Source organism: Pelophylax lessonae, assembly GCF_965119305.1.
Source record: "Pelophylax lessonae genome assembly, chromosome: 2".
Lineage (NCBI taxonomy): Eukaryota > Metazoa > Chordata > Amphibia > Anura > Ranidae > Pelophylax > Pelophylax lessonae.
In genome coordinates this window covers 624735139-624747539 of record NC_138769.1, presented here as the reverse complement: position 1 = coordinate 624747539, position 12401 = coordinate 624735139, and the positions used below count along the sequence as shown (strand labels likewise).

General features: G+C 42.6%; 1 protein-coding gene across 1 annotated transcript in view; it reads left to right on the top strand.

Moving 5' to 3' along the window:
• MIPEP (mitochondrial intermediate peptidase) overlaps nucleotides 1-12401 on the top strand; it is a gene marked incomplete at its 5' end in the record, with an annotated part of 213250 nt that overhangs the window by 111092 nt on the left and 89757 nt on the right. The window contains 3 exons of the mRNA XM_082246681.1: nucleotides 2577-2686; nucleotides 4281-4355; nucleotides 5832-5951. Of these exons, the coding sequence (XP_082102807.1) occupies nucleotides 2577-2686; nucleotides 4281-4355; nucleotides 5832-5951 (305 nt within the window). The remainder of the gene's footprint in view (nucleotides 1-2576; nucleotides 2687-4280; nucleotides 4356-5831; nucleotides 5952-12401) is intronic.

Here is a 12401-nt window from a genome sequence, read left to right as displayed (position 1 = left end):
TGATAAACCAAAACGCTTTCAATGGGGGATTAGAGAGATCAAATAATAGTATATTGCTAGGGGTTACATATGTTTTTAAGGGCTCTTGCACACGAGCCTGTGCCCATTCAGCATCCTGCCCAGTGTATTTCCTCCACCCAGATGCAGCATGCAACCTGTCATTATCATGAATGGCTGTGCGCTGCAGTACTCCTGTACTATCCTAAACACCAGTACAGCGTACGAGTGTTTTACAAAAAATAATGTTCAATTCTTTGCAGACGCACATATGCTGTACTCATGTTTTATAGTAACACTGCTGCATTCACAGATACAGCTTACAAGCGATTACAAAAAATAGATAATGTTCTGTTCTTTGCAGACGCTCATATGCTGTACTCATGTTTATGATAACTGTGATATGCACGAGTACAGCCGCGCACAACCTTTCATGTTAATGACAGGCTGCCTGGGTGGAGGAAATGCATAAGGCATTGCGCTGAATAGGCTCAGATAACCCATGTGCCCTTGGTGTAAAAGGGGAAGTTGTCAGTTTGGTGCTTTTTTTTTAAAGGTTTAGGTTGAGTTTTCAAGTACAAGACTACTTTTCCTAACCTCACCTTTTGAGAATTTTATTTCCCTGGCTATCACGATGAAGCTTTGGCTTGAGTTAATATTAAAGCGTTACTAAACCCAGAACCTGCATTCTCTATATCTGGTCTCCCACAGTACACAGATCATGGAAATGCAATTCTTTTATTAAATATAAACTGCTATATACCCTTTCTCATCAGCAGTATATATCAATCTTATGACTTGTATCAGTCTCTGCTTAAAGCTTGTAGGAGGAGTTTTTATTCACCCCTGATCCTCTGTCTAGACAGTGCTGATTGGCCCTATGCTGATCACATGCACTCTCCCAAGAAAAAAAAAAATTCTCTAGCAATATGCACTAAACTGAGCATGTGCAACCTGACTCCTAATGCTGTGTTCCATCAAGAGATGGGTTGGAGTCTGTCAAAGAAGAGGAGGATCAGAGAGACAGGATCACACAATGCAGAGGATTAACCACTAAGGTTCCACAGTGAGTATAACAAGCATGCTTTACTGCATATCCAGACTGATTTTACTGTTGTGGCTTTAGTAACACTTTAAGTCCCTGACTCGAGTAATTTTGATACTAATTTACAACTTGCTTGGTCAAAGTTTTATGACTAAAATGTGTTAAAGCCAGAAAGCCAGACAACTAGATTTTTTTTAAAAAACAAGCTATGGCAGCCATTCTACTTTCTAACTAATTTCAAACTTCTATATTTGTTTGATTAACCCAAAGTCTCATGCTGAAAAATATTATTCTGAATATGAATGTGCTGCATCATTCTGTGTCAAGCCATCCATACTGCCCCTCTCTGTAGTCAGCTTCCACCCTGTGTGCCTAAAAAGCAAACACCCCTGCCAAAAAAGAAAATGGGTCTCAATGACTCTTTACAAAGAAAATACCTTCTGCCACCTCTTCCCTATACATCATGCTGGTTCTTTGTGTAAGCCACACTGATTCACCCTTCAGTGAAATTTGCCATTCACAGATATGTTTTGTGTTTTAGGTCCTTTGTCATTTGTACATTTGTTTCCTTAAAAATGTTTGTATGATCACGTTAGATGGAACATAGTGTATCCTGTATAACTTCCACAGTTATTTATTGTGTAACATTCCCTACAGTGGCTGGAGGCATTTGCCCTAAAGTTGAAGAATAATAGATTAAAACAACCATTAAAGAAAACTCCAGGCAAATCTTTTATTTTCCTATGCAGTTGGGCTGTGGCCGCACTGTATTGGTTAACTGCTTGTTTTGTCCAGGGCGCAAGGAAAGGTTATACTTAACCAATCCTTGGATCCTCTGGAAAACATCGCTCCCCCACATCCAGCGGTGGACTGTTCCTGCTGTCCTCACATCCAGAGCTGGTCTATTCACTAGAGTGCGGGGGGGGGGGGGGGGGCAGTCTTGTGCTCGGAGGATCAGTGGAAAATAGCAATTTTGCCTGGAGTTCTTCCTTAATAGATAACTAAACCCAAGAACAAAAATGTAATTTATTGTAGCTAACAGTCCTTTGATGTGATGACTGCATTCGTTTTTGTTTTTTGAGCCAGACGATTTCAGAAAATACAGAATATACCTGCTGATCTTGCTATCAGTGTCATTGTGACATCCCCTGATTTGCACAGAATATCTTCCTTTCTGGCTAAGTTCTGTACACTACCAATTGCCCTACTCCTCATGTATTGCAGATGAAGAGGAATGGATAGGTTTGTAGTCCATACCAGTTGAGCAGCCTAGGGTGACAATCATGACTTTCTATAAATACAGTAGAGCAGTGATAAAGCCACCCAGGAATGGGAAGTATGTTGTTTGCAGGCTAAAAAAATGAAGCCATCACAATGAGGACTATTATTCTGCATTATGCTACATTTTTTATTTTGGGTTTAGATACACTTTAACTACCAGTGATAAGACTAGTTTACCTCTTAAGTTGCATGTGTACAGCCTCAAAAGTGATTTATGTGATCACAAAATAGGTGCTTCCTATCTGTTTTTTAGGAACCAGATGCGCTACAGATTTTGCTGAAGTACCTTCTATACTTATGGAGTACTTTGCTAGTGATTATCGGGTGGTAAACCAGTTTGCACGACATTACCAGACTGGACAGGTAATAATAGAAGAAAGACAATTGTTTTACCCATAGACAATTTTGGTAATGTCCCCCCCCCCCCCGTAACTCACTGCATCAAGTAGAGGGCCATTCGTTTGTATGGTAAATGCATCTGTTTACTTTAGCAAGTTTGTGTCTGCCCACAGTTATGTTAGGTGAGTACTCACAAAAAATGAAACCACTCCAAAGACCTCTGCAATCATGATCTGCAGCTCCCAAGTGCTCACACTTCTGGGTCCCGTTTTTCCCATACACCATTTAGCCAAGTCTTGTAACCCACTCACTGTAATTTCACAAGCAGTGTACTGTTCTGGTAATATGAGTTATGACATCTCCCAGTCCCTGTAGATCAGTGTTTTTCAACCTTTTTCCGGTTGGGGCGCCCTTGAAAAGTGTTTTCAGTCTTGAGGCACCCCTGTCCAAGGTTTAGTTCACGCTACTGTATGTCGTGGAACATGCCCAAAATCGTGCTCTTTCCTGACACACAGACAAATGCTCTTCTCTTTAGGGGTGCCAATAACTCTTAATGGTACCCCACACATTGGAAAACATGGGGTGCTTTTTTGTTGTGGCGTAATTAAAAAAAAAAAAAGGGCCATGGACTTATTTCACTGCATTTCTGCAGGTAGGGAAGCCCATTGAAATGAATGGGTAGCCCCACATGCAGCAAGCAGCCATGCAGATGTGAACCAAGGGCTTGTTCACATGTCAGGTTGGAGGGGTGGTAAAACCACATGGTTGAGCTGTTTTTGCCACCCCCAACTTATCCTCCCTTTAGCTGCAGAGGCAGCAGCTGGGGGTGTACACATGCTGTGGCTGCAGCTGGAGGTATACCCAGGGTGAATGGGGCTGCAATGCAACTAACCTGCAACTGTGTGCGTTGCAACATATTGCCTCTTTACCGCCTGCCAAATGCCTCTGAATAGCAATCTGAGCATGACTTGCTTTTCAGAGGAGCAGCAGTCCTTACTGCTATCACAAGCCCTAAAAAAAAAAACACTTTTCATGGTACAGGAATGGGGGGTGGGGGGGGTCAGGATTAAAAGTGACACACATACAAATGCACATGAACACACACACACACAAACATGTACAGGTGCATGTATATATGCACACATACAGACACAGACTGACACGTGTGTACACACACATGAACACACACATATGAATGTACATGAACACACACACAGACTCATGTATGTAGCCCTTTTAAAACGTTCTAGCACAGTACCTTTTTCTCATTCAACCAGGTACTGCACTGTAGAGCACAGCACATTCACTTTCACTTTTGAAGCTGACAGAGCTCCCTCGCAGTGCCCATGTATAGTTCAGCAGGGGATCGGGAGATTCAACTCACCTGACAGCCCTTCTTTCCCATGATTCCTGGGCACACCTCAGGACCTCTGGCGGCTCACCAGTGTGCCGCGGCACACTGGTTGAGAAAGGCTGCTGTAGATAAACCACAGTTTGGAAAGTTTAAATGGTTTAGTGGCAGTTGACTGGCTGTAACTGAAGAAGGCTTTTGTACATTTTTTGATTTGCAAGCTAACCTTTAATAAAGTAATCATATTTGTTTATTTTGTTATTGTAGCCATTATCCAAACCAATGGTATCTCGTCTATGCGAATCTAAAAAGGTCGGTGCAGCTTCAGATATGCAGCTTCAGGTATGAATAATCAGTTCATTTAAACTTTTAAAACCAGTGAATATTTCACAATGTTGTTAACGCTGACCATAGTGGAACTGCGGCTACCTATCCATCCTGTGAAAAAAATAAATAAATAAATGCGTTGCAAAGCTCTAAAAATATGCTTTGGTGTTAAGGCTATTAAGGTATTTAATATAAAATGGAATTATAGGCAAAATTTTTTATTCTCCATTTTGGAAAGAATGAGAGAGGGTTAAAACCCCTGTAAGGTATATTTTTGCCCTATTGGGAAGGTTTACCTTCTCTTTATTACTCTTTTTTTTACCTTCACTTCCTGTCCCATAGCCAAAACAGAAAGTGAGAGGACATCCCTGCAAATACAAGGAATTTCTTGGGGACCGCCAGGTCACTAGAACTAGTGTCCCCATTGGAAAATATCCCCTCTATTACTTTTCTGGGGACAACCCAAATATTGTGATTTTTTATTTTATTTTCTACTTTCAATGATAAAGATAAACAGGACAAATAAAGAGTGTGAATTTCCCTAACGGGGGCATAGATGGCAATAATAATGTATAGCGGTTCTAATTCCTCTCCTCTCTATCTAAAACTAAAAAAAAAAAAGTAGTGCCTTTAGTAACACTTTAAGCTGACCACAAATTTTGGTCAAGTCAACTGTAGGTGACCCTTTTGGTTCTACCTGGCTCCACAAAAGTTGATGAAAAAATAGAAGGAGCCAAGTGCAAAACTGTCAGCCGAACAATGACTGCAATCAATCATTGTTCAGATTTTCTCCATAGCTGGCAGGGAAGATTCCTCAATTGATGCATGGATGGGGACGTTGATTTTCTCTCCTTCAGCTCCATGTGCATGGCTTGCTTTAGACTTTTGTTGTCAGATCGGAATGAACGATAGAATTAGTGAAAAACCCTGTATGTATAAATGAGCTAGGGCTGCCCTCATGCATGTGTATTTATCTATTTTTTTTTTTTTTTTTTGTTCTAAATTTTATTTACTGTGAGATCTGAAGCTAGCTTTGGTAAGATCTATGGTGCTGTTTACTCTCCTCCCTGCTAGACAGAAAGCTGTACCTGTAGTGAAGTGCAAGGATCTCCCAGCTCCCACTTCATTCTGTAGATTATTGCTCCAACTCCCCTTCTGTTGCTTGGATATTGCCCTACCAGTCATCAGGGAGGCAGATCTGACATGAAGACGCAAAGTCCTACTCCTCTACACCTCCAAGATAGCCACATTCTTTGACAGACACAGTGTGGTTTAAGTCGGTAATTGGGCAAAAAACATCAGCTGCAGGAAGCCTACAGACTATACCAATGACTAGTCTTTTACCCTTCACTTGCTTCTGCAGTATAGGTCCCCTTTAATCGGAGTTGTAATAGTGGGTGGTCCACACAGTAATGTTTACACAGTGTTTGGGAAGGTTGTGAAAAATTGACTTAAATATGGGAAGTATTTAAAGTAAATTTTCTTCTCTAGGTTTTTTATTCCATGTTGGATCAAGTATATCATGGAGAGCACCCCCTCAAAATCTCAACAACAGACATTTTACGGGAAACCCAGGAGAAGTTCTATGGATTACCATATATACCTCATACAGTGAGTATATTGTTTTGCAAATAAAATTTCCTGTTGTGCCTTTCTTCAGCATTACATCCCCTCCTCCACATCATGTATGTGTCCTAATACCTACAGTCTTTTTTTTTTTTGTTTAACAAATCATAGCTATCATTAAAATAGAACTGTTGTTACTGAAGAGAGGAATTTTGATTGGATGCCCTGTGTCGTGGAATTCAGCTTTGAGTGGCAGCTGTTACCCCGGCCCAATTTCTGTCTTCTGTATCTCCTTGCCTTGTTTGTTCTATGCTGCACTGCATAGCAGAGAGTAGTCCGGACAGGATCTATAGTAGTGGATGTATGATAGTTGCATTCACTGACAGATACAGTCATCAAATGACCAGCCATGTTCGTACTACGCATTGAACTGTATTTTAGGGGATTGTTTGCAGCTGAAACAACTTTCTCCTTCAATAATCTGCTCAGGCAGGCATCATTGAGGTACAATAGAAGGTTTGATCATTGGAGAGTTCAACAGCATGTGTGTGCAGCTCGTAATGGGACAATATGTTGTGCCTGGGACCATCTATATCTGTCAGACTCGGCAGGGGTAAACCTGTGGAAATTTTGGCAATTAGGATTTTCTCTGAAATGAAAATGATTGAAATGAGTTTGTAGTTTATGGTAGGCCATTTTTTCAACAGATGCTGACATCCAATAACCCCAGCAAAGGCCATCAAGGGGGCTTCCTTTGCTGCAATTCTCCTGTTGTCTAACATTTGGATACTTTAAAAAATGCTTCCCTTGGCGTCAAAGAAACTGTAAATAAAATGACATTACAAGTCTTAATGAGGATAATATGAACTTTTTTATGCCCCATACACACGTGCAGATTATCTGAAGACTTTTGTCTTCAGATTTACCTTTTCTATGTAGTGCAAGGGCCTGCTGGATTGCATACAAATTGAAAGTGTTTAGGTTTGACCTCATATTATATGGTTTTGGTAAGTCTGCAGACAAAAGTCTTCAGATAATCTGCACGTGTGTATGGGGCATTACTTGGATATGAGTATAGTTTAGGTGCTATGTTTAAACAGTGATTTCTGTTTGTTTTTGACTCCCTTTTAATCCATTCTTTTTAATCAATTCCTTCTAGGCAAGCTTTTGTATAATCCTATTGTAACGTTTATGGTTAGATTAGGAGCTGGAGAGTTTGCACTGTAAGCAAGTCACTGGGATTTGTAGTTCGAAATAACAAGGTGAAAGAGGGGGGTTGGCGGAGGCTCTGCAATTCAGGAAATACACAGCCAGGTCTGTCAGATAACCACTTGTGTGTCTGAAGTGTCATCTGTAGTAGTCGTCATTTAGAAGAACTTCACAGATTGACAGATGTGTGCAGGAAAAAAACATGCAGAAAAGACAAGTAAGGTTGTCAAATAGGTTTGCTAGATTGTTTTTTTAACCTTCTACTTTTCTGTGAATTGGTTGCTGAAGCTATACAAACTAACAGTAGTGATCATAGCAAGTGTATTCATTTTGGCTGGCTGGATTTTTCCTTTTTTTCCTGCATTGATCCATCTCTGCAAAAGTCAACAAAAATAGGTGTACAAAAGTGCTTAAGTGAAAAAAATTGTGTATGTAGCACTGCCCCCTTGAGGACTGCTGGATAACACACTTCCGGGTCTCCCTCGGTTACCTTTAGCAACTCTGGTATTCACAATTTAACACTTTACTTCCTGGCTCAGTCAGTGATCAGTCCAGGGGTTTGTAGTTGTTTTTGGTGTTTTATTTTAAATAGGGATGGGAGAAGGGAATAGTGGGATACTCCAGATTAACTATTCACAACATTGGAGGACTCCTGTCTGATGATGCAGCCAGACTGCTGATTCACCCTGCCACTAGGTGAATATGGGTTAAGTCTCTATCCAGAAGATTTGATGAAATAATTCTCTTCAGGATACTCTCCTAGTATCCCCTTCCACTTGAAACACTGACACCTGTCCTCTGACTATCCTACTCCGGGGTGGCCCCCCTCAGGTCAGGCCCCTTGAAACGATCCCCTGTACTCACGATACTGTTTTTCAAGGGTCTCCAGTGTCTCTCCCCCTCTAGTCTATTCTCCTGGACCTCTGGGTTCAGTACCATTCCTTTGATCCCCAGGCCGACCGCCTGCAACCACATGCCACCACTACAGGAGGAGGCAGCCGCCTACCGCCCTCCGGGACTCTGCCCACCAGCCAAAGACCCTGCAGCACATGTGCTTTTGGCTTTTATACAGTATTCCATATTGCACGGAGACAGCCAGTCTCTGTCAATCACCGGGACTGTATCAAAGCCTGTGCACCCATTGGTCAGGTTTCTTCACTGTCCAACATGTCTCCCTATTGGACCAGTGTGAAAAACTATCTAGACCCAATGAATCGCACACTGAGCAGATGTAACTCACAGATCCTGCTCAGATCTGCTGGTAGGCAGAAAGCAATAGAGATTTGCCTGCTGCACCTCTGATAGGCAGACAGAGCCAACAACTATACTCTCTCACTAGCACCTACCTAGGAGGGTGCTACATGTAAAATCAGCATCAATATCAAATTCAAAGCAATTAAAAAGCAGAATATTAAGCAAATAAAAATAGATAGATGCAAGTCCCCTTTAACTGTGATTCAAACTGTGCAGGTGTTCGTCAGAGAAATCTGAAGATCTATATTCTTATAAACGTGGCTTATCCAGAACGCATTGCACACATGTGTTAACGTCCGCGTACCACACCAAAGTATTGCCCAAACTCTCTTACCGGATCCCAGTGATCTCTAGAGTATGAGATCTGCAGCGCATATGTGTAACCAGATCCACGACATGATAAACAAATTTCCTCCAATGCCAACAGCAGTGTTACGGAACATACTCCTTCACAACATCCCAGCTAGCAAGCAATTGTGCTGCAAGTTTGAAAATGACTTTCTAAGCTATTACTATACTTGCCAGGTTTCACAAGTTGTTGCACAATTGCAGTAAGTCCGCATTGCATGACTCCAGATCAACTTTCTTTGCAAACATTCTGCAAATCTGCTGCAAGCTTTGGTTCTGGTATGTTGTGCAATATTCATCCCACCACAGGGGTCACTGTGGCTGAATGTTTATGCTGTAGACTTGCAGAGCTCTTGTTGTATAGACTCACCACTGAAACTTTGCTCTTGCTAGAGACTTGCCATGCAAATTTGCTACAAATTAGAAGTGTCAACTAGAACTTGTGCTTCAAGTGCTCTGCAAGTATACAACTTGCCAGTGAAAATGTGCAGCAAGTTAACAGACTTACAATTCAACACTGCCACAAATCTGTGGCAAGTTATCCTTACTATCTGGGATAGAGGGGAAGAAATGGTAAACTTTATAATGTGATACTGTATATGACACTTCATTTATTAACCACTTCCGGACCATCCACCGCATATATACTGCGGCAGGGCGGCCTGGCTGCGCAAAATTACGTATAGGTACGTATGTGTTTACAGAGTTGTGAACACATCTGACCGTTCTTCTCTCTGAAATGATCACAGAGCGCATGTGATCCTTCTGTAAAGGATCACAGGTCTCTATGATCATTTCACAAGCCCCCCACAGTTAGAAAATACTCCCCTAGGCTCACACCTAACCCTTTGATTGCCCCTGGGTTAACCCCTTCCCTGCCAATGTCATTATTACAGTAACAGTGCATCTTTTTAGCACTGATTACTGTAGTAATGCCACTGGTACCCCCAAAAGTGTCACAAATGTCAGTTAGGGGGTCTGATCTGTCCGCCGCAATGTCGCAGTCCCGCTAAAAATCACAGATCGCTGCCGTTACTAATAAAAAAAATAAATAAATAAAAACTACATAAATCTGTCCCCTAATTTGTAGACGTGATAACTTTTTTGTGCAAAATGCGCTTATTGCTATTTTTTTTATTTTTTTTATTACCAAAAATATGTAGTAGAATACAAATTGGCCTAAAAGGATAGAATTTTTTTTTGGGAATGTTATGTAGCAAAAAGTGAAAAATATTTTTTATTGTGGCTCTTTTTTTATTTATAGCGCAAAAAATAAAAATTGCACAGGTGATCAAATACCAACAAAAGAAAGTTCTATTTGTGTGGAAAAAAAGGACATCAATTCTATTTTGGTACAGCGTCACAGAACCGCGTAATTTTCCTTGAAATTAATGCAGTGCCGAATCACAAAAAATGGCCTTGTGGACAGACGGACAAGGAGAACGCCACAGCTAAAACCAGGATGCTGGAACGGCTATGGCGGAGCAGGAGCGCACACGCTCCTGACAAGGGCAGAAAATAAGGAGAATGTCTGCAGTGTGTTGATGCTCCTTCATAGTCCAGTAATTTGTTGTTAGTTAAGCAGTAACACAAGAGTCTGCCACAATAAAATAGTTTTGAATAGGGATGTTACCCAGATTTGCCTATAGTAATGTGTTACAAAACCGTCAGCAAGGGAAGCAATGATTTCAACAGTGAGGGCTCTTTCACACGGTCCGCCTCCGTAGGCGGATCCGTGCTGCTCAGCGGGGATCGATCCGCGATCCCCGCTGAGCCGGCGGATGACAGCTCCGTCTCCGCTTGCAGTGCGGAGAGGGAGGTGTCACAGCCCCCGCTGCTCTCTATGGGGAATCGGATGAGAGCGGACCGCCTGTCTGCTCTCATCCGATCCCCAGGACAGATGGAAAATAGGGTTTCCATCCGTCCGTATTTCACGGACAGGATCGGATGCGGATGGCAGCGGGTGTCAGCGGACATGTCACCGCTGACATCCGCTGCTCCACAGGGCTGAATGGGGCATCCAATCAGATCCGCCTAAAAAACTGACAGGCGGATCTGATCAGACCGCCCGTGTGAAAGAGCCCTACGTTTTTGTTTTTTTTTTGTTTGTTTTTTTTGCACTAATTTTACAATGCATATGCATTTAAAGCAGACTTCCAGCCAAGAATAACATGATAAAAATGACTACCTCACCAAAGGATAAAATAAAAAAGCAGCTTTTGTTGCAATATTCAATTTAAAATCAAAGCTCTTCCCTGCAGTACTTCTTTTCCACCACAATATGGCCTCAGTCTGATGACCAGCATAGTTTAAAGTGATTGTAAAGACTCGTTTAAAAAAATAATAAACATTTCTCGTTCGTTTATTGAAGGACAAAGCTCTGGATTCTTCTTAACCATTGGGTTATATTGCCCCCTACAGGAGTAGGACACTAAGCAGGAAAAAGCTTGACTATGCCTATGGGCTATCCCAGTGGGTATACGCCCATACTCAGTTTTTTTCTGCCTAGTCAGGAGTAAGGACCTAGTTCCTTGCTGGAATCTCTGATCCTGGCAATTTTTTCCTTTTTAAATAGATTTTTTCTTATCTTTGTTATTTTGTTCCTGTGAGAATCTACTATCAACTGCCGGACTGAGCGACGGACTGGATAATCTACATCCAGAGGGTTCCCCCAGTCTGACCCGCGAGCGCTTGCAGGCCTAAGCTCCGCGCTAGGTCGGCCACGACATAGCCCCACTGGACGGGGGCTGGCCTGCAAGTTACACATCTCACGAAGGCGCATATGACCTGGCCTCGGCCTTCTGCCGCAGCGTTCCTCATGGCTGACGGTCACTTGCGGCTGGGCCTCCACACAAATTGAGGCTGCGGCTTGCGGCCTACAAGGCATGCTGTGGCCAGCTTGGCACTTCCCTTGGAGGGTCCGGCGCTATGGGGGCGGTTTGATTTTTGATGGCAACCATGCCGCCATTGTTGTGGAGGGCACAGAGCATGTTTCCTCTGCTTCTCTAGCCGTGCATGAAAAGGCGCTGGTGGATGCACTGATTGTGTCAGAGCGTGAAATTTTAAACATGGCAGATATGCTGCGTCAGATGCGCTGATCCCTTTTGGCACCACAGGTCCTCCACTGTGGTAGGGTGTTCCTTTTCCCGCTTACTTTGACAACATTGTCACATAACATCGGGGTTGTCCAAAACGCACCCTAAGCGTTTTGCTTTTTGGTATCATAAGGATTCCCTGCTTAAAAAGTGGACCGTCCCACCTGTAGTGGACTCGCTGGTTTCCAGGTTCAATCAAGCTACCTTCCGGTTGAGGAGTCCTTGGCCTTTAATAGTCCGGTTGCTCTGGCCTACCATATGTTCCAATATGGCTGGTTTGGCCTAGGCCGGTATTTACTATTGCCCCTGTGTCTCAAATTCTGACGAGTGGGCTAAACTTTTACACCGGGACCTGGAGGGAAAATGGCTTCCCCCTACCTTTTGCGGATCAGTTGATCCGGGGGCTACAGTTTATCTTTGATGTCTCTTTGGATGCGGCTCCTTTGATTTTAGGCTGTCTGTATCAGCAGTGGTCCTTTGGCATCTTATCTGGCTGACAATACTAATCTACGGACCAGACTTCTAAGAAGGCCTTATCTGATCTCACCTTTGTGGGTGATTGCCTGTTTGGAGCTTCCTTGGATGACAT